Source organism: Lutjanus erythropterus, chromosome 2 (genome assembly GCF_056507025.1).
Source record: "Lutjanus erythropterus isolate fLutEry1 chromosome 2, fLutEry1.hap2, whole genome shotgun sequence".
Classification (NCBI taxonomy): Eukaryota; Metazoa; Chordata; class Actinopteri; order Lutjaniformes; family Lutjanidae; genus Lutjanus; species Lutjanus erythropterus.
In genome coordinates, this window is record NC_139318.1 from 27,653,138 (window position 1) to 27,681,084 (window position 27,947).

General features: G+C 37.5%; 1 protein-coding gene across 2 annotated transcripts in view; it reads left to right on the top strand.

The window, feature by feature from the left end:
• The window catches only part of LOC146331810 (caM kinase-like vesicle-associated protein), a 36,058-nt gene extending 10,097 nt beyond the window's left edge, over positions 1 to 25,961 (top strand). The window contains exons 1-11 of one of the 2 annotated variants that reach the window (XM_084745228.1): positions 3,932 to 4,289; positions 19,628 to 19,766; positions 19,856 to 19,987; positions 21,736 to 21,810; positions 21,979 to 22,117; positions 22,249 to 22,369; positions 22,465 to 22,540; positions 22,657 to 22,784; positions 22,907 to 22,985; positions 23,115 to 23,202; positions 24,848 to 25,961. In XM_084745228.1, the coding sequence (XP_084601354.1) occupies positions 19,672 to 19,766; positions 19,856 to 19,987; positions 21,736 to 21,810; positions 21,979 to 22,117; positions 22,249 to 22,369; positions 22,465 to 22,540; positions 22,657 to 22,784; positions 22,907 to 22,985; positions 23,115 to 23,202; positions 24,848 to 25,162 (1,248 nt within the window). In that variant the 5' untranslated portion in view covers positions 3,932 to 4,289; positions 19,628 to 19,671 and the 3' untranslated portion in view covers positions 25,163 to 25,961. Of the gene's footprint in view, positions 1 to 3,931; positions 4,290 to 19,627; positions 19,767 to 19,855; positions 19,988 to 21,735; positions 21,811 to 21,978; positions 22,118 to 22,248; positions 22,370 to 22,464; positions 22,541 to 22,656; positions 22,785 to 22,906; positions 22,986 to 23,114; positions 23,203 to 24,847 lie in introns of those variants that run through there. The other variant, XM_084745237.1, reaches the window with a different exon arrangement.
• The last annotated feature ends 1,986 nt before the right edge of the window (positions 25,962 to 27,947 follow it).

Sequence of the window (27,947 nt, forward strand, 5' to 3'; positions counted from 1 at the left end):
TCACGATTGCATTTCGACCAATGCGTTCTAGCTCTTTTACTCTCTACATGGGTTATTTACCTGCATGCAACCGAAGCCCACTCAAAGATGACTGGTCAAAGTACAGAGACTACAAGCAGAAACCAGAATGTGTTCTATACCAAAATCTTATGCCGTGTCTACAAATTCTACATTCATATACAGATTTCTGTCGACACACTAATTATTAAAACATACACACACACCTGATCGGTGAAGACTTGTGGGTGGTACCTGTTCCAGGAGTGTGATGACATACGGTGTTAATGTTTGTTGTACCTCACTTTATCAGCTCTCCAGGGGCTTGAGCCCTAGACTGATATCACCTGGAGAGAAGAGACAAAACATTCTTTTTTCCACATAATAAATTTTTATGTCATACATCAACTCTGAAGAAGAGATGCAGCCCATGTACTATTATCTGACATTACGTAGAATGCTGCTTTGGAAATGCCTTTTTCATACCCCCCCCCAGCAGCCCTGGATTCAGTTCATCTCAGGGCAGTTTGACAATAAACTTGCAGGGACCAGAACAGTCAGCATGTTAAAATGCATGTCAGAAACCAGCTCAAGACAAGAGCCCATAGTTCACGCTCTCTACGATCAATCCAAGCCCATCAAGAAGATCTCCCTTGTCTCTAAACTTAGCATTGTTGTTGGCACTGACCCAGTGAAGCGGGTGTGTGATTTTGAGATCGCTTGGTTCACTCGAGCTTTGTCTCACCAGTTGTAGCCTGTGGGATTTTTTGCCTCTCCATGGGTTGGCGTTTTGTACTTTGAAAAGGCCTGCATCAGTTGAGAGCATGCAGAGCTGGATCTTGCAGTGCTGTGCAGAGAAATCAGCAGAGTAGTGTACCATCTGCTGCTCGCTTATTAACATGATTGGAGATAGGGCTGGGCAATTGATATTGTGATATGAGACTAGATATTGACTGAGATACTGAATATTATTATATTGTGACAGGGAATAAGTGTTTTCTGGTTTTAAAGGCTGCATTACAGTAAAGTGATATAATTTACTGAATTTACCAGACTTTAATAGCTGTTCTTTTATTTGCCTCTATCCACTTAGTCATTGTACCCACATTACTGAATCAATCATCAAAAATCTCAAAAATTAATATCTTGTGAAAGCACCAATAGTCTTCCAGCATATACAAAATTGTCACAATATTAATAAATATCAATATTGAGGTAGTGCATCAAAACATTGTGATAATTGATTTTGGCCATATGGTCCACACCTAATTGGAGGGTTGTGACGACTATTGAACATTCTGTGATGGTGCCTCTTTTAATGTATGTTGGTTATCTCTCCTAGGGCTGGGTATTGTTGAAAAAATTATGCTACCAATACAAATACCTGTTCAAAGTAAAGTGATGCCCATTCCAATACAGTATTGGAGTAGCAAAACCATACAAACAGGTGGGTTTAGTCATTTAGGGATCTAAGGCAAACCAACACTTTCTCATCCCAACTTGTCACATACTGACGATTTGTCACCACTCTGCAGCGTCTGATACTGAAATAAAAGGTCGCCTTTAGACCCTGTATCTGATGTGACCAGAAAGCCTTTTTAACATGTGATTAGCGCTATGAAACACTTCCAGTCTGGGTAGGTTCAGGCACAAAAAATACTTGGTTAGGTTTAGGATGAGACCATGTTTGGGGTTACAACAATTATATGTCACGCACATCACGTCACTGAAGCGACTTGCAAAAAAGAAAGTCACATGATGAAAGTCATGTGAGGCTTGTAACGTTAAAATCAAGATTTCACATAGGACATGAACCCTTGTTTTCTAGGTGTCAGTCTTGTGTTTGTTTGAACCACCTTGCTTCCTCCATGTGTGGACTTTCTCCCCTTTTATACTGCACCAACAGCCCAGGGCAACTTAGACAGCTGCAGATGGGTTTACACTGAAGTCGCTTGAAAAGCCCAGTGCGTCGCTTTCAGCTGCGTACGGGTACTGTACCATGTCAATATTTGCTGCCATTGTCAAATCGTCAGTATCTCACAAGTTGGTAATGCCAGCCTGGAAAAAACACAGGTATAAAGCCCTTCACAACCCTTGTTCTCCCCCTTTTTTAATCCTTGAATTAAAAGATAATTTTTTACTTTTGGTGGGATGTGAAGGATGAACTGATGACTCTCACAGCCTGAAGAACAAAGTTGTCCAGTAGTTTGGTGCTACAGCAGCAGATACTTCTGTATCTCTTGTCAGATGGCAGCAGGGTGAACAGGCTCTGGATGGGGTGGGCATTGTATCGTTATCTCAGTACCACTGGCGTGGCTTTGACTTTATTTTTCAACAGTCTGTTCACCACACTGAGCTGTTTGTTCTAACAAAAATCATTTCTGCAGATGAGCAGTAAGATCACAGAATAATACACGTTAGTGGGGAGGCCCTGACACACAAATAAATTCAGCATTCTGATGCCATTTTAGCATAAGGGCATAATTCAGTTTTAAAACAAAAAAAACTTTCTTACTCATAAATTCATGAGGAATATTAAAGGGGCCTTGGTAAACTGGGGCCTAGGGCAATTGTTATGATTTTCTCCATCTGGGTACAACAAATATAGAATTCAGGTATTGTTTTACTGCAGAACTTTTGATATTAGGTACTGTGTTATTTCAGTTGATACCTTAAAGGTAGTGAGTTTTGATACCTCGCCCGAGTCCCTCCAATTATGTTACCACTGATGGTGATGAGGTGGGTCTACATGTTCTTTCCTGCTTATGCATTATCCAACGTCAATGAAGTTGTGTTTGAGCAGTGTTTTTTATACCTTCCTTACTTTCTTATTCAACTTTCTTTCTTGCATGAAAGAACTAGCATTATAAGTTCATGAAAAACAAGGAGAATACACTCACTAAAAATGTAAATGCAACATTTTTGCTCCCATTTCTTGTGAGTTGAAGAAAAAGACCTCAGACTTCTTCTGTGTATACAATAGGTTTATTTTTGTCAAATTTTGTTCACAACTTTGTTTAAATCAGTGTCAGTTAGCACTTCTCTTTTGCCATCCATCCACCTGACAGGTGTGACACAGAGATGCTGATTAAACATGATTATTGCAGACTGACCTCAAACTGCTCAAAAAAATGTCACTATCAATAGGGCTACAGAAACCAATCCCCCCCTTGGAAAAAGTTAGCCCCACCCTACTCTGCCTTTGATTGGCTGGTGATTGTTGCTTTTATTGGTTAGGTTGATTTAGACGTGAGGAGTGATTGGTTAAGATTAAAGTACAAATATCAGGGTAAACCAAAAATACAGAGGGTCTTGACTTTGCCTTCCTTGGAAAAAAATGGTATATGTTGCCTGAAGTGAAGTATCTCTAGTTCTGTGTCGAATAAATGTGTTTTTCCAGGATCAAACTGCACATTTTTGAGTGACCTTTTATTGTGACCAGTCCAAGGCACACGTGTGCATGGATTTCAACAAATAAGTAAAAAATCTTTTGTGTGCGAATAAGATATCTTAGATCTTTTTCGTCAACTCATGAAAAATGGTAGAAAAAAACCAAACGTGTTGTGTTTATAGTTTTGTTAAGTGTAAATTCTTTAAAAAAATCAGTATATTAAAGGGAAAGAAATGCTGCACAGGACTTCAGATCGATCACTGCAACTGATATTGAAAACCAGTGTGAAAACAAACCCGCCATGATCACATATTGCAGTTTTCTCTCTGTAGCAGGAGGTCGGGGATGGAGATTGTGAGTGTGCACGGAGAAACTTTTTTCTCTCTGGTGGTCTGGGGAGAAGGTGTCTGTTGATTGACTGCCACTAACTTCCGGAGGGACTTTGAGAGAGAGAGAGAAAAAAAATGAAAAAAATCTTTTGACCCTGCATGCTGTTGATCTGTGACAGCTTGTGCAGCCCCCCCCCCCCCCCAGCTGAGCGGTGCGAACATCATCAAGTTCTTTCAGTGTTAAAAGTCCTAAAAAAAAATTATGATGTTATTGTCAAAACATTTGCTGCACTGATGGACACGCACGTTATAGTGGTACACTGTGCATCACACACACGCACACGCGCACACCTCCCCTCCTTCTGCATCACAGCCCGCTGTTCCCATCACACGTTCACGTAATACTCCGCGAACAAGCTGACTTGTTGGAAATGATCGAGGATCTTAAATCTCTCTGATAGCACACTGACTGTGTTCGGGAAAAGAAAAGTGAAGCCTCGTCAGGGAAAAAAATACTCCAATATCAGACAGACGATTGGATTATTGGTCATCACCAGTTTACTTCAGTGAAGGTAAGTGAGCGCAATTTGCGTGATCTTTGTCTCACCGTGAGAAGATTGCGAACCAGAGGTGCCAAAAACGCGAGAAGTGAGGAATGTTGAGGAATGTTCTGCGAGGTTTTATTCAGTCATCCACTGTCTGCCGTTTTTCTTGACCACCTGTCACGTTAAAACCGACGACGCATGATTGATCCGGAAAACTTTTGCGGCATTAAAATATTATGGTTGTAATATCACACGTGCTCACGTGATTTAAGAAAGCTGCAGGATAGTTTTCATGTTCAGCTGCAACATGATGCGCAAATACTGAAGGATATTTAAACTGTAAATGGCACCTCAGCAGAGAGGGTGTCAATTCTTGGGCTGTAATCGGTGAAACCTGTTTTGCTCCTAAAGTTTACACATAATTCTGCTCATTCAACAAGTTAACTCGCATTATAATCTCTATAGTTCATGAAGACTTGCTCAAACTGCGCTTCAGTTTTTACATAAGGCAGCATGCTCTCTCCTCTTGATGCACTCAGACTGCAGCACCTCTTGAGTTCACATTTTCACAGTCTCACAGTCTCGCGGTGTCCCTGCCTCCTTGTCATTATTTGTCATCATTTCACACCCAAAGAGCTTGTGATTGCAAGACCCACTTACTTTGACACCACTTCATACACCCCAGAAGGAGGGCAAGTGCTCTGACATGACAGGATAGTTAGGCTGGTGCATGTTCTGCAAGAAAGACACAAACAGGTGTGTCTGGATTTCCAGAGCTCCTTGCAAAGATTACAGTGTTGTGTAGATTTCATTTCAGCATTGGGGAGATGCACTTGGATCATTCCTAGGTAGAGCTGCACATCAATATCGTAAAAAAATAAATAAAGTAATAATTTAAAGTAATATTGCATTAATTTTGACAGATACTGTAATTGCAAGTCATTGAAAAAAACACGATGATGTGACATTTGTTGGGATCCAAATAAACATGTTTTCTTACACCTGGAGAAAAAGATTTTTTAGGCCAGGGCATCTCTGCACCACTAGCACTTCATTACAATGCTGTTTTGCCATGCGTTTTTCCTTTATCAAATAATTGCAGTTTCTGCAATTTGGAAATTGCACTTGGCTTTACTGCAGTTTTAATAATATTTTGATTAATTGTGCAGCCCTAATCACAGGGCATCACATCAGTAGCTGCACATATATGACAATTGTGCAAAAGAAAGTTTAGTAAGCTCTGCTGCACAGCCAGTTGATTTGACGCAGTAGACTTGTATGATGGTCACAAGAGAAGTGATCTTTGAAAAGAAGAATATACTTTGCAGGTGTTTTATGATACTATTGGAAAGATTTATTGCCCATTTATAAATGGCTGACATTTAAAAATTAGACAAAATATAAAGTTCATAAAGACATTGAGAATCCTTGATGTACAGCATGCTGCTGCCTGTACCACTGCCTTTCAGAAATACTGCCACCAGGGCTGCAACTAATGTTTGTTTGCATTGTTGATTAATCTGTTGATTATTTTCTTGATGAATTGATTAGTTGTTTGGTCAATAAAATGTCAGAAAATGGTGGAAATTGTCAATCAGTGTTTCCCAAAGGCCAAGGTAACATCCTCAAATGTCTTGTTTTGTCCTCACGCCAAAGATATTCAGTCAGCTGTCATAGATGATTAAACAAACCAGAACATATTCACATTTCTGAAGCTGGAATCAGAGAATTTTGACCTTTTTGCTAAAAAAAAAAAAAAAAAAAGTTTTAATTTAATTGTTGACTAATTGATGAATCAATTAATTTATGGTGGTTACATAAGAAGGAATCTTGTTTTGGGCATGAAGGGTCGAAAACTATAGCCGCAATGATTTATCAATTAATTGATTGTAAATGGATCATTAAGTTAATCACCTGTTATTTTGATAATTGATAAATCATTTAAGTAGGTTTTTAAAGAAAAGTCAAAATTCTGTGATTTCAGCTTTTTGAATGTGAATATTTTCTTTAATCCTCTAAAACAATATATTTGAGTTGTGGCCAAAACAAGACATTTGAGAGCATCAGGACAATTAATTGATTAATCAAGAAAACAAATCGACAATGAAAGCAGCTCTACAAAAAACACTAAGCAGAGGTTTTATAGACACAAGATGATACCATTTGAAAGATTTATGGCTTATTTATCAATGGCTGACATTTAAAGCTTGAACAAAATCTAAGATTTATCAAGGAAAATCATTGCAAATTAGGTTAAGATAGAACCCCCTGATGTACTATGCAGTATGCCGCTGCTTTTCAGACATTCTGACACACCATCATGTTTTTTTACAGGTGTCTTTTTTTCTCTCCTCCCTTTAGCCTTGATGGCTCATTCTGAGAAACAGAGAGAGACTCATCACTGAATAGGATGTTTAAAAGACTCATTTGAATAGAGCTGCAGCCTTTTGTTTATGTAACTGGCTTCACACTGAATTGACTGTGTTACCTGGGTCATGGTGTGTGTCATTGTGCATTCAGCTATTGCTAATTAAGTTAAAGTAGCTGTCACATAACTGGGGCACACACTGTCTTCAGACTGACACGGTAAAACAAATGTAAATACAATGATTATTTGTTGTTATTAGCTTGGTCGATGTTCTGGGGGGTTTTGTTTTGATCAGTAAATAGAGTTTCAGCCACATAAAGTGGCAGCAGTGGTCTTGAGCAGTAATGTCAATGAGTACGCAGAGAGAGAGAGAGAGAGAGAGAGAGAGAGCTATTCTGTGCAGACAGTACCATGGTGCATACTGTAGCACTTGGTGACCATGGCAACAAAACAACATCAGAAGAAACTGGTCAGATGAGCCAGTGATGCCAGAAGACGAGATGAATGGTGGACTCGAAGCACTGCAGAGACAGACACAAAGGAGACCTGATTCATACTCATCAAAATCTTCTTCTTCTCGTCATGGACTTGGAGAATAACAAGCGCATTTCTCTGCTCCTGTTCATGTCTGACACAGTGTCCTTGAAAACTAGAGGTGTAAATGTTTTCTTTGTGTCCTCACGAGCGACATTTAGACCATAAACAAGGCATTACAGGCCTTAAAATTTGGCTCAAACATCATCACCGCCATCTGCCCCCTGTCACCAAGCCTGTCCCTTTGAAGAAAGGCTCTGCTGTGGCCAAATCCACGGCTCTCTGTGGCCTCCTGCTGCCACTGTGTCTGACATGATTTTGACAAAATAATATCAGTAACCAGGGTTGAGAAGTAATGGATTACATGCAACAGGATTACACAAGTAGGCTACAAAAAAGGTAAATGTTTTCCATTACACTTACAGATAAAAAAAGACATAATCATTTTACAGATACATTTAATAAAAATGGGGATTACCAGCAGGATTGCAAAGTTAAAATACATTTTAGAATAAGGAACAATGTACTACCATACACACATTACAACACTTCACAAGTTTCTCAACACCACTCTGGTCTCAGTGAAATTAGTTTATTTTACAGTCAGTTCAGTCTTGTGAACTCCAATGAATACAGTACTTTCACTGGGTGGAAATTTTGCCATTATTTTGCCTTTAAATCAAAAGAAGAAGAGCATCACAGAACAGTTGTGCCTTCAGCTATGAACATGCTATCATCATCCAAGAACTCAGCATCTAATATAAAGAAACATTTACGTGAGATCAAACGCTAACATTAGCTACACGGAACAACAATTAATCTTAGCTACTCAGACCAACCTCTAACGTTAGCTACACAGACCAACTGCTAATGTTAGCTACACAGACCAACCGCTAATGTTATATATACAGAACAAACGTTACTTTTAGCTACACACACCAACCGCTAACATTAGCTACACACACCATCTGGTAATGTTTGATGCATAGACCAAGCACCAAGTTTAGCTAAACAGACCAGCAGCTAACGTTAGCTTCACAGGCCAACCACTAACATTAGCTACCCAGACCAACAGCTAACATTAGATACATAGACCAACCGCTAACTTTAGCCACACACACCAACTCCTGTGATTGGCTACACACACAAGCCGCTAATGTTAACTACACACACCAGCTGGTAATGTTTGATAGGTAGACCAACTACCAAGTTTAGCTACACAGACCAACCGCTAATGTTCGCTAGACAAAAATCCAGTTAGCTAGCTAAACTTTTAATGCTACTAAGGCTAAACAGTTTCACCATATTTGGTGTGAAACCACTTTGTAGTTTATAATTTGTAACAAATAGAAACCACAGATCTTCAATCTTCATTCAGTGATGTAACAAGAAATTTTAATTCAAATGGATGATCATGTGTTCCTAGTGCCCCCAGTGCTCTAAAAAATTCAGTTGTCACTTCATAAATATCCTCCCACACACAGACACAGACACACACACACACACACACACACACACACACACACAGACACACACACACACACACACACACACACACACACACACACACACACACACACACACACAGTGACATACTTCCCATTGCACACTGACACTGTGTACTAGTAGGACCCGCAACAAACTGTAACAAGGCAACAGTGACAATAGCCTTAAAAAGTGAGCAGCCACCTCTGGGAAAACCAGTATGCACCTATCCAATTTCCATCTCAGTGGGTCAGCGCGACTCAGCAGGCATCAGATGGTGTTTAAAAGTTAGAAAGCAGTCTCACGGGCTTAGAGGCTTGATGTCAGTTTGACATTGAACTAATATTTATGGAAATACACAAATGACATCAGTAAAAACACACCTGGGGTACATGTAAAGATTTTTATGATTATTTTATGACCCTGCACTTCAATATGTTGGACATGAATTTGGATTAAATATGGCAGATTAATATTACCCAGTTGTAGATTAATTAAATTTAACACCAAAATGCATCAGCCCTGGAGCATAGTTGGAGTGTCTGAGATATTGTATTATATCGTGATATTATTTTAACAGATATTACTGCTTTGGCCAGGCAGTGAAAGTCTACAACAGCTGGAACACTGTTTACCAGCCAATACTGATATGAATTAATAGAGTAAACACAGGTGTTAGCAATGATAATAATTAAGGTCCCATTAGATTTAGTGTATCAGAGCCTTTGCAGTGAGTCAACATGCACAATAGCAATAACACCTTTGTTTACCCTACTTTCATGTCAAAATGGCTGCTATGAAAAAGGTCAAATGTAACGGTCTCATACAGTGTTTAGTGTTATTTCCAAGGTTAGCTGTGCATGTGTAGCAAGCTGAAGATGTAGGAGATTGGACTTGATCAATTACTGTTGTTTTTAGGTGCTAGAACATAGTTTCAAAATATATTAAAAATATATATATATTTTCCAAACTTGTCAAACTGTCAAAGTCAAGCTGAACCAACACTTTCTTAGAGGTCAGAGCCAATTGTGTTTTATTTTCCCACGACTAGCTGGTGTGTTCTGTAAGATCATAGTGTGAAGATGCATCATCCATCCTTTGTTTTTATCCTTCAAAATGGCAGTGGGCATCTAAAATGTCACCTAAGATATCATTGTTAACAGGTGGATAGACAAATGAATGAATGATACACTGACATCATTTCTCAGTAGTATAATGCGTTAATAATTTCCATAATCTCAAATTCTTTTAGGGCCTTAGGCCAGTATAATGTTCCCAGACCTCACATCATAATATAATATAATATAATGTAATATAATATAATATAATAGCAATATTTGATTAATATTTTCTCATAGGCTATACTTTTGGAAGTTTGACTACAAACTGCATGAACAGTAAAAACATAATAAATCACAAAGACAAAGAGCTCCACCTGAATTGCTGCTTAGTTTCTCATTATGTTGTGTGAGTGTGGCTAAAAGATGGATGTCATACATTTCACCCTAAATAAATACACCCCATTCTATTCCACTCTACTCTTATTAGACTCTTTGTCAAATTGGAGCTCCTGTTGGGCTCATCAATTTCCCCTTTGTGTTTTTGGGGCTTCTTGTTTGCCTCTCTGTTGGCCTGCAGACAGTGATAAATATGCTGAAGTGTCTGGAGAAACTGATTTGAATCCTGGTGGTCTATGTGGCAGTAGGCCAAGTACCTCGACCTCAGAAGTCCTCATTAAACTTTTTCATTAAAGGAGAAATATGTAAGACCCTAGCTGCAAAAGTGAGTACTGCAGTCCAAATAGTGAGTTGGAGCTGTACACAGTATATTAAATAGGTTGAATCCCTTTTGTAACATACAATCTATGGTTGAAGACTCAGGCAGATTGCCTGCAGGAATACTGAACCTACACGAGTGTAAGACGAGTGTAACATTATACTTTGACAATGACATGTCCTACAATCTAAGTTCATCCATTTTTTTTTTTTTTATAACTCTATCAGTTATCTATCAACTGCTCTGAAAATACACACTGGAGGTAAAGTTCAGTGACTGTCTGCCTTACTGCCTGCCAGAAACCATTAAAATATTGATCAATTTAACCATCATAAAAATCTATTCCTTCTAAAAGATTATTAATAACTTCGTACGTTTCATTAACAAACACTAATTCATCCGGCGAGCATTTGGCATTAATTTTAACTCTAATAAACATGAAACAAACCAGCTGGGAATTGAAATTTCAAGGGAGAACACGGTGGCTGTATCGTTGTTGTCAGAAAAGCTCGTATTTCCATTTAGAATATTTTCTTAATTTCCGATGAAATATCGTGGTGTTTTACGATTTAGTGCAGTAAATGTATCACATATTTCTCCTTTAAAAGTTATTATTTAAAAGTATTAGTAAAACAAAATACAAGTTGCTAATTTTTGCAATATGACTTATAATAGTCTTAGCTTGAATATTATGGCCTTTACTGTGAAATAATCCAAACTGACAAGGCTTTACCTTTACCTACTGTATGCTAATGAAAAAATTAATTGGACACAGATTTGAGATCTGTTTTGCAAAAGCATCAGCTCTGCCTTTGTCATTGTCCCTCAAGGGTGTCCACAGCTAAGTTTGCTCAATGCCGAGCTCTGCGCCACTCCAGATTTGAAACAGCATTTACATTCCCATTAATGAAGAACACTTCATTCAGATCTTTCAAAAGGCGAAGATAAAAGACCCCTGATTCAGCAATAGTCAAGTGGCTTCTATCTTTTTCTTCGTCTGGTGAAGGAGAACAGTCTTTTATCTTGCTTTGAAAGGGGGAAAAAAACAAGTGCGCACAAAATTCTGTCTGACTTATCATACTTAGTGTTTAGTGTTTGGTGCACTGAGCTGCTGTGAGTCAAGCTTCTGAGAACAGGTGTAGGAACCTATGATTCATTGTGAGGTTGAATTATTGCATTAAATGGTCTCACATCAGCCTCAGCCCTTAACTCTGCTTGACATGCAACGCTATTGTCTCTTGTTGTGAGGTGGCTATTAGTGGTTGAGTTATTTTGAGAGGCAGAAAGTGTGAGCAAAGAGGCTTATTCAAGGTGCTTAGGAGCTTAGTTTAGTAAATAATATCGTGAATAGAAGGTTTGGCTTAAGCTATTTTTAAAGTGATCACGAATCTGATGATGTCTGTTGATTGAACCTTGCAACACCTTGCAAAAAACATTACACTGTAAAACATCATAAAGGAATTTAGTGGAATCGACTAACCTTCCTCGTTAATTTAACATAAAATTATACATTTTAATACCTAAGTCAGTTTAAGATTTCTAGTTTTTATTTTCAGACTACTTCAGAACTTATAAACATAAGTACGTAAGTGTTAACGATTAGTTAATGAGCAACCCCTAATCAAATTTTATAGAGTCGTTAATGATTACTACTCAATAACTACTCAGTAAGAGACACATAAAGAGTAAGTAATCGGAAAGTAATGAGGGACTACTTAGTGACTCTTCAGTATTGCGCATCACTTTTCTTTAAGGGACACAAAAAGAGCGAGTAATCATAAGGTAATGAGGGACTATTTAGTAACTTTTCAGATTTGTGTATCACTAAAAGACTATGTAGACTACCTTAGACTATGTAATGTTCAAGTAATCAGTAATTCAGGAGTTGTTATAAGTTTTGTTCCATTCGCCCGTCGTGTCAGTGTTGATTAGGAACCATTCATAAAGAAAAGGGTCATTCATGAACTAATCACTAATCACTACCTAATGATTCATTGATATTGGGTCTCCCAGTCTGTTCTCTAGTAATTCGTCATTATTTACTATGTAATTCTCCATTAGGAATTATTAGGGAAGTACTTATTAATGATTCATCCGTTATCAAGTTGTTTCTGATCATTAACTTATCATTAAGTATTCATTAGCAACTCTATAAAATTTGATTAGGAGGTGCTCATTAACTAATGGTTCACTAGCAGTAAGCTCCTCATTTGTTCCTCCCTAACTACTTAAAAGTTTGTGTATCTTATTGTAAAGTGTTATCCTTGAAAATTATTGAGTCAAATTAATGTACTCCCTAATTAATTCCCATAAGTTGACTTTGAACCATTATTCAACCAATGATCGGTTTACTTACATTTTTTAATGCTTGCATTTGTATGTTGAACCAGCTTAAAATGATTTAGAGTGTAATGATATGATAAATCATATGTAATGATAAAAGTGAGACGTGTTCCTGCTTAGTTGTTGTGTGCATCATTTTAGTCCTTCTATTGGTCTGAATGAGTATGATCGCACAAGACTGAGGCATGTGTTATGAAAAGAAATAATTATCATACCCAGGCAGCACAGTTGCGTGAATCTAGGTGAGAGCCAGAAAAAAAAACACTAATGGTGAGTTTGGGTATTGTTCTTGCAGAATTCATGCACAGGATGTGATTTAGCCGGCGTGTATCTCCCAAATGCTCATCATACGCCAGACTAATGGTGTACAGAGGGGAACGCTATTGTATGCTGCATGTTGATCAGGCAAACAGTGAAATGAAATACATCACTATTTGGGCGAGAGTGCTACAGTAAGAGACGGGCCTTTTGTTTGAGTACTTTGCAGCATTCTCTGACCCTCTTTACTCACCCTTAGCAAACATGTGTTTTACTTGTGCATACTTCTGGAAGAAAATACAGCCCTGAGTTAAAATGTCTGAGATGAGCTTAACAATAAAAGTAATGGCTGAAAAGAAGAGACTTGATCCCCCCTGGCTACTCCAAGCTGACCTACAATTCTCTGTGACAAGACCGAAGCAAGTCTGGTTTAGTATGAGAGTGACAGGTGGTTTACTTTTTACTACATAGAGTAATGGTGACTTAGCAATGCTGCTTACAGTTAAAGGTCCAGTGTAAAAGATTCACAGGGGTTTGTTGGTAGAATATGGCAGAAATGGAGTATAATATTCATAAGTGTGTTTTCATATAATCACATGAATCATTGTGTTTTTGTTACCTTAGTGTTTATCTACAGTAAGTGCAGGTCGTCTTGCACGTAGGCCACCCTGTTGCACCACTAGCGAACAAACCAAACACTGTCTCTAGATGTGCCCCTTTTGTGTTTTTGCAGGTTTTGTGGCTACAATAGGTTCTCCTACATGTTTAGAAGGGAAACCAGAGAGGTGCCACAATTTCAATATTAAATCGCAAAATAGATAGAAATTCAATTTGTTTCAGTTTCACTAATCGAAGTCAAAAGGTGATTCTGCCAGTATTTTCTCCCCATCCCCACCTACTTCCATGGAACCATCCTGTCTGAAACAATAAAAAAAAAAAAAACATTTTGAAGATGAATAACTCACCTATTATAGCCTGCAGCTGCACTTTTCACTGACAGAGTCGGTGATGTATCCAACTCTTTGACTGACCCTTGCTGTCCGCTGTCACTATGGTTATCTTGCAGCTACCTCAGTGTTTCCACTGGTAATTTTTATTTGTACTGTGTAGTATTTGACACACCTCTGTAGGACACCATAGTAACTTGGCATGAACAGGGCCTTTTTTATTTCTCCTCAGTTTATTGTTTATTCACCCACATTGCAGCTGACTTAAGTACTTTAACTATCCCTTATGACAAAAACCCATGATCTGTTGATCTTTACAGATCAACACTCTGTAGTCTAACAATTACATAGCTGTCAGTGCTGAAAAAAAAGTTAAAATTGAAAAGTGAATTGAATTGACTTAAAATTAAAAGTCAAATCAAATCATGGAATTGGAGAATTGTGACACCCTGAGTTAGATGTGAGGTGTTTGCAATGTGCAAGCTCGCCTCCATATTGCCACAACGTCCCACACACTGGTCCTTTAATAAATCAGTGTTGTGATAATACATGTTTGGCTTTGTTTAGAATTCAGACTATGGAACAGTTTTGACCAGTGGATGTGAGCTGTGTGGTGTACAGACAGCAGCTGAGAAAGTATCACAAGTTAATCACATCATGGACCACTTCTGGTTCATCCAGACTACTCTATTATAGTTTAGATCACATGATAACGTTAATTGCCATACCTTATCATTTCCATTCTGAGATTTGTGACTATAAATTTGTACTGTTGCCTAATATGAAAAAACAAATCAATAGTGTATTGTAGTAAACATTATTTTACCCAGCTCCTGGTGATTGAACAACTTTTGGAAATCCTGGAAATCAATTCTGTGTGCTGTGGGGAGCATTCCATATACAGTACAGCTAAAATACCTTTGGTTGTCACTTCTAATAACTGTTTCCCTGACAGTAACCCAAAATAGTTTTAACTGCAGTGAAGATCAGTGCATACCGGGCCATGCTGAGAAGTTTAGGTAATATCTGGTAGCGGGTAAGAGATCTTGTTATCGCTGTCCTGAGCACCTCTTATACAGGGAGGTGTTACCGTAAATGTACATATGTGAACAAGTTGTTCCAAAGTTCTCTCCTTCAGTTATTTAAAAAAATGTATACATCTTGTTCGCTTGTGTAATTCTTATGGAAAAGGATTATTTAACACAGCGTTTATGTCGGTGCGTGATGTGCTCGTCCTTGAGCTATAGAGAAAGCTGTTGAGCACAGTGCTGTTGTCAATGCTTCAACACTTCATACTAATAGATTAGAACCAGTAAGTGTTGGTGTTTTTCACATCAGAGAAGTAAAGATAGAGAAGGGAATTTTTGTGACAGAGATTTCTCCTAAAAAACAATAGAGGATTAAAAATAAAGTAAAATCTAAAATATATTTTGTGTAAGGAATAAATGCAAAAAAAACAGCGCCTAATACAATAACCACTGAAGATACATTAAAGGAGAAATCTGTAATATATTTACCCAAGTCATAAAATGACCATGATATGTCAGCAGAGATTTCAGAAATATGCCAAGTTGGAATACTGGCTTCACTGACAATACATCAGCAATTTCCTTTGAAATTTCTTCTCTGGGGTGTAACTTGTTTGTTTGCCTTTTTTCTGTTTATTAGAGTTAAAATGTATGCAATCATCAATAATATCAATAACAGAAGGAGGAGATGTTTTTAATGGTTAAACTGAGCAATATATTAAGTCAGATGTTAGTCCAGAGTGTGTATTTTCAGAGTAGTGAGCTTTTGTTTTCAGAATAACAGGCTTAACTTCACATTGACAAACAATTTACAGTTAAAAACAGCTGATCAACTTACAGAACTCGTTGTTTGTTATTGTCAGTTTACGATGATGCTCTGCGCTTGTCTATTTGGACTGCAGTACTCATTTTGCTATTAAAATACAAGTGTCAGATCATTTCTTCCGATCCTATGAGCATGTTGAGGCTGCTGTTGTCATCTTTATTAATGCGTTTGACAGACAAAGTTTTAAATATTAATTTTGACCGGGACGCTCAAAGGTTTGTTAGATATTACAGTGACACTTATCCAATGTAAAGAAAAAGCTGCGTAATCTGTGTGCTGGAGAGTAAAAAAAAGAGTTTCATTATTGGAGTACAGCTACTTCAACACCCTGTTAATGTATTGGACTGTATGGAAATGAATCAGAAACTTGATGGATTGTTTTTCCTCCCTGCAGTACATGGATCAAAGACAGATATGCTCCATTAAATCGGTACCAATACAGAAGCTTAAACACGGAACATCAGTGGAAACAGACTCTCTTTAGTCATAATAACCAAGCAATTTACATAAGGTAACACTTTTTATACCATCGCCACAGCAGAGCTCTGTGGAGACTGGATCACAGAGTAATGAGTCCCCTTGTGGACAGTCACAGCCTACTGTCTTCAACTAAAGGGCTTTCTTTGGATTCACAATATTATAGAAACATGAGACCTGCTGCATAAGACTGTTGCTTTTAAGTAATAAACAGCAGCAAAGCACATTAATAGACCATCCGCTTAACATCGCCTATTCTTCAAATTCAATTCTTGTATTTTTAAGACCACTCTTTGTTGTAGTAGAGATAATAGTGGATGCTAACGGGAGAAATCTCTGCCTCTGATAGGGTCTTGACTGAGGCTCCAGACAGCACCTCAGTCAGAATTTCTCTACTCCCACTCTTCTGTGCTGGCTGCCATTTCTACTGTAAGGCCTGCCAAAAAACTGGCTCTGTTTTCCATACAAGAATCCTTATTTCGCCAGTAATATTTAGCTGCCAGTGGTGGACCTGTGTAGTATTCTGCTGCTGTGCAGCTGCTGTGATTCACATCATCCTCATTTGCAACAAGAGGGTCCACTAAAGGGCTGGACGATATGACTTCTAAATAATATTTCAATATTTTTAGGCTATACAATGATATACGATATATATATATATATATCAATATACGATATTAATATCGAGATTAACCCACCCAACAGTAAATAAAATAATGCCAGGCAATATTGACAAAATCAAATGTCACAATATTTTTGACCAAATACCTACAATGTCGATATGGTGCTTTTACAAAATATTAATTGATTGGTATTAATTGAGATTTTTTGATAAATAATCATTAGTATTGTGGATGAGTGGGTGAAAATCAGAAAATTACATCACTTTACTGTAATGCAACCTTACTAGGAAATGTCAACACTTATGACATATATAATGATATAACAATTTCCAAAATACCAAGTTTCATAGCATAATATCAATATGATGATGATATATTGATAAGATATTGATAAGTTACAAATGAAGGAGACATTTAATTCAAATCACTAAATGCAGCACCAAGAGGTTTGTTGCTCAAACTACATCAGATTAATAGTGTTAGACCCCCGCGTGTCCATGATAGTTCTCCAGTTTTAATGTTTAAAAAGCAGCAGGGTTATGTTATTTATTATTAAGTTATTTTGTTAATTATTTATTGAGGCTGTGAAATTGGCTTAGAAATGTGTTAAAGGACTCCATGTGGGTGAACTTCATTTATTGGGCTTTTTGTTGTTTCCAGTTAGAAATGCTATGTGGAGTGGAATGATTTTTCTTATCATTATGTTATTTATGTTGCGTTATTGGATATACAGCAGCTGAAGTCGAACAATTAATTGAAATATTATTGAAATCCCTATATGGCCAAATACAGTACCCACATCACAGAAGCTGCACCTTTTTGTTAAAAGATAAAAAACACGTGTGAAAACAGTATCATAGTGGAGTACTGTACTGCTGCAGAGATGTCCTGGCCTTCAAATCTTGTTCTCCAGGTGTCAGAAAACATGTTTGTTTGGTAGAGACCCCAACAAATGTCACATCATCATTATTTTAATTTTGTTTTCAGTGAAAATGAAAATTATGTTGCAAAAACCATTCCCACTAATTGTGAATCATATCAATCATAATATTTGTCAAGACCACTCACAAAAATCTGTATTTCTTACTATATTTGTACAGCCCTTAAATATTGGATGATAAACATTTATAGACCATCACAGGTTTGTACATGTCATTAACACTGTGATTTATCTACCCATTTACAGTCGTCTCTCTGGTTGTGCTGTCCATTGTGGACAATGTTGTAAATCAATAGCAACTCTATGGGAACATTGGATTTCTATCTGATTTTTTCATCAACGTGATAATTTATCTTATTTTTCAGGTATTTGATTTACTGGTTTAGCCAGTAACAGACATTACTGTCTTTTATTCTATCCATAAAATTTCTCTTTATTGAAAGTTTCTTTTTATTGAACATTCTCTGGACTTAATATAAAAGCTGTATCTCTCTAAGCCTTCTGTAAAAACCAGTTGTAACAGAAGGTAGTAAAATTGAATTGAACTGATAACACCGAAACAAGTAAGGACCAACAACATAAATAAAAACAGAGATATAAAAATAGAAAATAAAATACAAAACAGAAAACCAAACTTACTTGATAGAATCAGGGTGTTGGGGCATGTCCTCATGACACTCAAAACTCTTTACAAAAAGAAAGCCATAAAGTTTCTCAACAGATTAAAAGGAAATATATCTTAACTAAACCTTTGCTGAAATTTCATACAGTGTAATAGAGGATTTTATCCATATTGCTCACTCTTAACATTACTGCCATTGAGTCCAAATTGTGGCACTTGTTTAATTTGTGTTACAAGAAAAACTTAATTAATCAGAGCAAATGTGATCATGCATACATATGGTAGAATAATTGTTATGCTGATTAAATTTCCAATCATTTCCCTCCCATATCTACTTACTGTAAGGTGCTCAGCGGATGTGAATACTGTGGGCTAGTCTCAAGTACACTGTGCATGTTGTAATAACTGTGGGCAACTTCACCTTTCACTGGCTCGCTACAGCAGAAATTAAAACACAAAAAAACCCCTCTACACTTGTTCCACCAGAGCTGGCAAGTTTAATAGCTTTCTCAACTTTCGAGAGTTTTTGAAAATATAAAGAGAGGAGACAAAAGTTAGATCCACAGCACAGGGTCAAGTCCATCTGAATATTGTTCACTGTGGAAAGCAGACAGATGAATAATGCTACTGCTGCTGCTGCTGCAGTACAGAGCTGACTCACTGCAGAGTGCAAAGAAACAAGCGTTCACTGAAGATTATTATGTTATTAGAAAATCTCCCTTTTATGTTGTTTTGCTCTTGCGCTAATTTGAAATAATATGCTCCCGCAAGCTCAATTACACTTACTTGCTCTCAGATGTCTGACCGAGAAGGTTTTGCAGAGAGAAATAATCATGTGCCCAAACTGCTCCCTATAAATGTGTGCATTGATTTACTGCATTCATATTGTGTTAAGCGCAATCACAGAGAAGCAATTTCTTTCATTTCTATTATTGTCAATAATGAAACAACTTATTGCAACAATACATTTACAGTAATATTGTTTTATGTTATTCAGTAATGAGACTACAGCGGCAGGTGTTTCTGATTCAGGTGCTCACCTGTGTTAACCTCCACTTTGTGCTGTGGAGATGCGGGTTTCTCTCAAAATGATGCTTTGCTATTCAAGAAAATCTAACACCCTGGATGTTTTTGACAGGTTGTGTTGTGACAGGATATTCCCTGGCTAGGGCACGAGCTGCCATGCCATTTGGTTGTCTGACACTCGGGGAGAAGAAGGATTACAACAATCCCTCAGAGGTGACGGATAAATATGACCTCGGACAAATTGTTAAATCGTGAGTACATCTATTTTCTAATGTTGTAAAGTCTTTGGATCCTGGTACGAATGTTGCTTAAAATATGATGCATATTTCTTTTTTAACAGAGAGGAGTTTTGCGAGATATTCCGGGCAAAGGATAGGAACACCTTGAAAATGTACACCTGTAAAAAGTTCCACAAAAAGGATGGAAGGAAAGTGAGGAAAGCTGCCAAGAATGAGATAATGATCTTAAAGATGTAAGTGAAGTTTTAAGCTTCTTATTACAGAGCTTACTTTTCTGGGTCACTGTCCTGGCACTGAGACACGGTGTAATCACAAATGATCAGCGAAAATCTTTCCTAAGGTCAAACCAAAGACGTAGCAAAGTGTGGTGCAAAAAAAACGACATCCTGAAGTTTTTATTGTATAACCAAACCCTGTTCTGTATCTAGTGAGACATCATTTGTGTAGGTTGTGTGTTTTTTAACCCTTAAAGGGTAAGTCTGGTGGCATAGATTTTTCTTACCTTTTCCAATGAAAGGACCAAAACCAGCAATGAACTGGTCCTTCTAACAAATACTGACAGTGCAGCCAAATCTTAATTTTATTCCTCGGTGCCATAAAGCTCCACTGTTATCCAAAAATGACTAAAACTTATCTTGCACTGGGTCCCATGTTCCTTTATCAGAGGTGGGGGACTGGAGTCGCATGAATTGACTCAGGTCAGACTTAAGTTGCAAATTTGAGGACTTGAGACTTGTTTGACTGACACTAAGACTCGATGTGAATCTGACTATTCATGACTTGAGACAGATGACTCACAGGACTTGACATTTTTAGTTAAACATTTGCATTCTTCTAGATATTGAGAACTATGTTTTGTTTTTCAAACATAATTGGGGGATTTCTAGTGCAATGCACACAAACCTGGCAACCCACGAGGCTGCAGCACCCCAGCAGAGGCCAACACACAGGGCAGTTATCATGGAGAGGGCTGCTCCAAAAATGATAAAACTATGTTGTCAGTGATGGTAGTAAGAACAGCGGTAGGTTAGCAGCTCAAAGATCGGTGACATGGCCACCATCAACTTCATGAATCATTTCAAAACCCACAGGTACATGAAAGTGTATGTTTAGCTGAATTATTGGTGGGTCAAATGTTAACGATTAGTTTAAGCGTTGTTTGACTTGGCTTCTGTTTTCACTTTAGAGCCATTTAGAGCTATAAAGCTATAGTATAAATTGAGAGCCACAGCTCCTTAGTTAATTTAGGAACTTTTCATGACCACTTAAACTGATTTAAGTGTGGATGAATAATCATAATTTTGTATGACTTGACCAGAACAATGCTTGACTTAACTTGCATGATTCTCCTCACAGTAACTTGGGATTTGCTTGAGACTTGAAGGCACAGGAAAGTTGATTTGATGACAGGAACAAAAATAAAGAATATCACCAGACCTATCCTTGAAAACTTTGTAAAAAATAGTGCCAGCGTAACATATTAATAGGGATCTTTGCGTCTTGGGAATTAATTGTTGCTGCAACCTAATCACATCACAACAGTGCATAATGAAGGCCAACTGATCCACCAGGAAATGAAAGGATATAATAATAATCAAGATGCGTGCCCAGAATTAAGTAAATCTTGAAGTAATTTAAGGTAGTGATGATCATTAAGCATTAAAAGCCTGAAATCACATATTATTATGGCAATTTGTTTTTCTCCAAGTGAAGCTTGGGCCCAATCAACTGGTGTTTTTAAATTTCACCTCACATAGGATGATTGTGGCGCTGGCAGTTTTCAGCAGTTGTTAAAAACGTCTTGTGTAATTATCAGTTATCAGTTTTGCCTTAAATGTCCTGAATATTTAGCATGAGGAGTATATCTCTATAGTTTGCACTACGCATTGACGCTATTTATTGCTCATTTTAACCCCACTCACATCCCTTCATTCTCCACCCCTCCTATTACTCTCTTCACCCTTTTTCCTGCCTTTTAAAGGATAAAACATCATAACATCCTCCAGCTGGTTGACGCTTTTGAAACCAAGAAAGAGTACTTCCTTTTTCTGGAGCTGTGAGTATCATTGCAGGCACTTGAGAGAAAATGATGGCAGAGACCGGCAGCACTGTACTTCCTCAACTCGTATCAAACCAATGTTTTATTCAACATGTGACTTTTTTTTTTTGCATTCTTGTCATCAACAAGTGACATGCATTTAATTCTGATGTTCTGTCTTTGCAGCGCTACAGGAAGAGAGGTGTTTGACTGGATCTTAGATCAAGGTTACTACTCTGAGAGGGACACCAGCAATGTTATGAGGCAGGTGTTGGAAGCTGTAGCTTACCTGCACTCTCAGAAAATTGTGCACAGAAATCTTAAGGTATATAACACTGCTGACACCTAGTGAAAGATAATAGCATTTCACCACAGGCCTAAATAAGATACGTGTGAATAACTGCTCTACAGGAATGCTTTCCAGTTTGATAACCCTTTATTTGTTTACTGCTACAGCTGGAAAACCTGGTGTACTTTAATCGTCTGAAGCACTCCAAAATTGTTATCAGTGACTTCCAGTTGGCAAAACTGGAAAATGGACTCATTAAGGATCCATGTGGGACTCCAGAATATCTTGGTATGTGACTTAAAACGAGTCGCTAGATAAGACTAAAACTTTCAGTTGATAGGATTGTAGTCACAGATGTTGATGAAGCTCTTTTTTGCTTTCAGCTCCTGAGGTGGTCGGGAGGCAGAGATATGGAAGACCTGTGGACTGCTGGGCCATAGGTGTCATCATGTATATACTGTAAGTGTCCAGGATTGTGCTCACAGATAAAGTACAGTCATTTTCTGAAGTTTATTTAAGTGACTTTATCAAAATGCATGTTATTCCATAATGCTCTTATTCTGCCAACTCGTTAGTTTGTCTGGAAACCCTCCTTTCTATGACGATGGTGATGGTGATGGTGATGATAAGAACCTTTTCCTAAAGATTTTGTCAGGCGACTATGAATTTGATTCACCATATTGGGATGACATTTCAGATTCTGGTAAGACATAACCAGTTTATTAAAATACCATAATATAATTCTATTTTATTGTTGTATTTATTGTTACAGATGGTATACTGTCTGAACTTTGGTTGTTATTTTATTATTATTTGTTTTTACAGCCAAAAACTTAGTGGCATCCTTGATGGAAGTGGACCAAGATCAGCGACTCACTGCACAGGAAGCTATTGCGCATGAATGGTAAATAAATAAAGTTAATCAAACATAAATGGTCACACCAGCCCTAATTAACCCTGGTATATAAGTACCACAAATATCATAACATGCTGGGAAAAAAAAAGATTATCCCCTGTTCTTTCTTCTCTTCAGGATTTCTGGAAATGCTGCCTCAGACAAGAACATTAAAGATGGTGTTTGTGCGCAAATAGAAAAGAACTTTGCCAAAGCCAAGTGGAAGGTATTACTCCTTATATATCTCATATACACAGTGTTGTGCGTGAACATGCTAAAGGAACATGCTCATGTTTTTGGTGAACTGAACGCATCAGTTAGCAACTAATGAATGTGAATGTGAGCATCTTTAACTCTCTCAGAAGAGCTACCTTCACATTCATCAGTCAAAAAAAAAAAAACTGTCATGCAGACTCACAGCAGAAAGAGGAAGAGAGAGAGAGAGCATGCAAATATAAACACAAGTTTTGATATGAAAACTTTGTTTAATCATGAAGACTGGAGTGTATGAACTACACTGCAGACAGGAGTCTCTGTTCCAGTGATAAACAGACAGATAGATCCACGTTATATGATGCTCACTTCCTCTCTGCTCATGTCTCTGTTCATCGTGTTGCAGTTTTCATACAGATGTTGTGTTGTTGGCTGTGTTGTTGTTGTTGCTGCTTTGACAGGATGCTGGTATTCAAGTTTTCTGTTTGCTATGCTATGTCAGATGTTCTCAAATTGTTGCAAATTATTGGTAACTAATAGATATATAAGTTATCTCCTTCAAATGAATACAAAAAGCATGAATGTCGCACACCATTTAGTATGACATCATTTTATAGGTAGTGTGTGAACCCGCACAATTTTGTGAATACGTTTTTGTTCACGTTATTTATTACTACATGTGCTCGACAAAATGTGGTTATGTTTGTGATTATGACCAAAGTCTCCAGTTAGGAGGATTGTACTGCAGTGTCTCCTTGAAATATTTTGGATATTTCATAATATATCATAATATTATCACCATTTTTAAACTGGGTGAATATTAATCTGCGTACTGAACATCATATTTTATACAATTAACATCTACAGCAACTTTAATCAAGTGCTGCAGCAATGTATCCATACATTACCTTATGTTTTTTCCCCTTATTTAATACTTAATGTAATCAATTTCTCATGTCTAAAATATTAAAAACATGTTTATACACCGCTACAATTGCTCCAAACTGACTTAAATGCATTTCAAAACTGTTTTCAAAGTTGATTTTCATCGTTTGTCTGCTATTGGTGATTTTCCCAGCTGGAGCCTCCAAAAAAAGACAGAAAGTTGCCCCTGCTTTCCAGGGGAGACTGGGTGTTCAGCCTAAAAAAATTAACTAAAAAATAATTAGCCGTTAAAGTACAGGGTGGGCCAGCCAATGTTTGTACAGCTTTGTAGAATTTAAATAGAAGTTTTTAACTGATAGAAGGAGACGAAGTGTTGTTGAGAAATGGTCAGATTTCTAAAAGCCTCCAGTAGTCCCAATATAAATCACTTTAAGATCTGGCTCCAGTGGGATTTTCAGTTTATCAGAGACGATGCCAAATATTTTGGTCCAACAGCTTTCTATTTTGGGGTGAAGTACAATACTGTGAGTTTTTGTGGCTTCTTGGAACTGACGTTTGTATCAGAGAGGGTAAACACTGGGAATATTATATTGAGTTCAGATTTTGAAAAGTATAGCCTGTGTAGCACTTTAAACTGTATCCACAATATCTGGCATTTACATTTTTAATATATTAGCTGACACGTTTCAGTCAAACTTTCTCAAAGCAATCAGGATCTATTAGTATGTTATCAGTTAATGTGAACTCATCATATCTTTTTTTTTAACTCACAGAAAGCTGTTCGAGTGACCACCCTGATGAAGAGACTCCGGGCATCCGAGCAGGCTGATTCTGGGGCCTCTGGTGCTGCTCCGGGGGCTGCGGCTGACCCCAACGCACCCGGCGGCGCTCCTGCCCCTGCAGCCGGCGGCGGCGGCGATGGGGTTGCAGCCAGCATAAAGGCCGCTCTTAGTGAAAAGGCTCCTGACACACAGACTGTCGGCATGTCTGCACTCTCCCTGCCCAGCGCAGCCAGACAGGAGGAGCAGCAACAGTCTCGGTGCAATGGCGACATTCCCCAAATGTTGCCACAAAGAAAGGGAGAGTAGGCGTCAGACAAATACAAGAGGAGGACCCTTGCCAACCAACAAGCACATGTGCAGTAGAGCCAATAAATTTGGCATGATGATACCATGTCTATGCTGTTCGACTGTCCCCCAGTTTGCTGAATTATTTCACCACGCCATGCATTTCATCATTTTTGCCTCCTGTACTGATCGGTCTATTGAATAGTGTTCTCCACTCTCCCTCGTTATTTTGTGTATAAGTCCCTTTAAAGATAGTTGCAAAGTAGCTCTTCTGTTGTTTCCTTTTCCCTGAGAACTGTAAAAACTCTTAGTGTAATTTAGTGAAATCAACTCATCTTAATTCATCAGCTCATTGTATATAGGTGTAATTTGTCTGTTTCAACAAATTGCTACTTTTCAGCTTCAGAACTTACGACCCTGAGTTCATGTCTTGTGACTTAAAATTATGAGTTGAAAGATTTAGTAAATTTACCATGTTAAGATTTGAAAATCTGTAAATTTATTAGCATAAATTTAAACGTATGCTGATATTTTCAAAAAGGTATCATGACAGACTAATGTTTTACAAGTCATTAGGTAACAATCAGATACATCAATTATAGTTGATTCAATTTAAAGGGACAGTTCACTCCAAAATCAAAAACCATATTTTTCTCCTGGCCTGTCGTGCTGTTTATCAATCCAGATTTTTTGTTGGTGAGAGTTGCAGAATTTTGGAGATATTGGCTGTAGAGATGTCTGCCTTCTCTCTAATATAATGAGACTAAATGCCATCTCACTCGTGGTGCTCAAAGCACGAAAAACTGCATTTGAAAATTTCAAAACCAGTGTCCCTGTCTGAAATCATGACCCAGTTATTCAAGGTGATCTACAGACCTTGTTGTGAGCAGTTTCATGGAGGAACTGCTTTCTTTCTGCCGTAGATTCTGCCAGAACAAATTTAGAAGCTACATGAAACTGCTCATAACAAGATCTGTGTCTTGATTTCTTGGGGGAGACACTGGTTTTGAATTTTTCAAGTTTTCAGGTTTCAGTGCCCTTTAATCCAGACATCTCTACGGAAAATATCTTCAAAACTCTGCAACTCATACCAAAAAAATCTAGATGGCTAAATAGCAGGCCAGGGGAAATATATGTATTTTTGATTCTGGAATGAACCTTCCCTTTAACACCCACACTAGATATCTGCTAGTTTATCTTCAGTGCAGTACAACTTCAGTCAACTTACAATTTTATGGCGGCAAGAAAGCATATTTTTAAGTTTAAGTGCCTTAATATTTGTTGCAGTCAGTCATTTACTGAAATGTTTCAAAAGAAACAACTTGATTAGAATTGCTTACTGATTTCTTTGAAATATTTTAGCTGTTTTCCTTTGCCCTTCTGTTTAGTTCTTTGCTGCTGTATTGATACTTGTGTTCTGTCCTCTTTGACACTTCAATTCAAACACAGACAACTAAATTTAGAGCATTGAATGTGCAGTGGTGTTTTAGCTGTTGTTGTTGTGTTGTCACTTGTAATTAGTAAATTTCAGAGTTTATAGCTGAGTCCATATACTGTACCACTATGTATATTTGCATTGTATACATGTGTATTTTTTTATTTACGTGTGTATTTAGCAACATTTAGCTGAGCTAACGGGTTGCTACAACGCTTGTGAATGAATAAAATGAGCAATACTGATATTGCTGAAACTGTGATATTTTTCTCAAGTTGTCCCTCACTGAAGGTATTACAGCACTACTTGACAACACAAGCCACCACCAAGCATTTCACTCATCTGTTTATTGCAAAAAGCAATCTCAAGAATAGCATCAGAGAATATATTTTATAGATTTTTAGATTTTGTCAGAATTTCACGGAGAAAAACTGTGTTCAGAGCACAGATCCTTCAAGAGGATATCAGCTATTTGATGTTTTAGAGCTCATATCAGAACAAAATTATTGCACAGTATCATTTTTATCCCCTAAACCATGATTTTCTGTAATGTCACTTATCACAAAGAATGAATAATGGACATGACATATTTACAGATGCATAGTTTCCATAATACAATATGAGTCACGGTTAATTTTCGCCATATCTTTAAGTGATTAATTTTTTTTTTTTTTTGTCCAAATTAGAGAAATTGCATAGTAGTAAATTAGACAGGAGAAGAACGTGTTTACCCCAAAAATTAATCAAAAAAACTACAATTTTATAAGGTTTGTGATGCATCACAGAGATAGTGGTTTGGTGATTGTCAAATCAGTCTTTTGCACAGATTTTGCCACTGATATTCGTTCATTTAAAAAAGAAACATGGCTTTAAGGGGCTAATGTAACAGACATAATGGTTTGATGAAGGTCAAATCAAGGTCTCATTGATTTGGCCAGTTACATTTGCTTATTTAAACCTGAAATGTTTTTCGAGCTCCTTGAATGTGCTAGGGGTTCCCAAATGTTTTCATGTCGAGGACTCCCACAAATAAGATGCAATAAGAAGATAAGAAAGTTTTCAAAACTGCTGATATCATTGCTATAAATTATATCTTGCACAAGTGTGATTAAAATTAAGATATTCTACAACACACTCAAGGATCCCTGTCAAATCATCACTCTGCATGAGCTCGACGAGGACAGATATAGTGGATAACCGCTGGGTGGCAGCAATTCGCCGTACTGCGTCGAGTTCGCATGTATGTCTGTATACAACGAAGAAGAATGTGTTTCGTTCCGGGTCCTATTTAGAAGGGATCCCTAGATTTGCAAAACCCTCGCGAGATTTCTATACGTTACTTCTTCATCTTATTTATCATTGCATAAACTA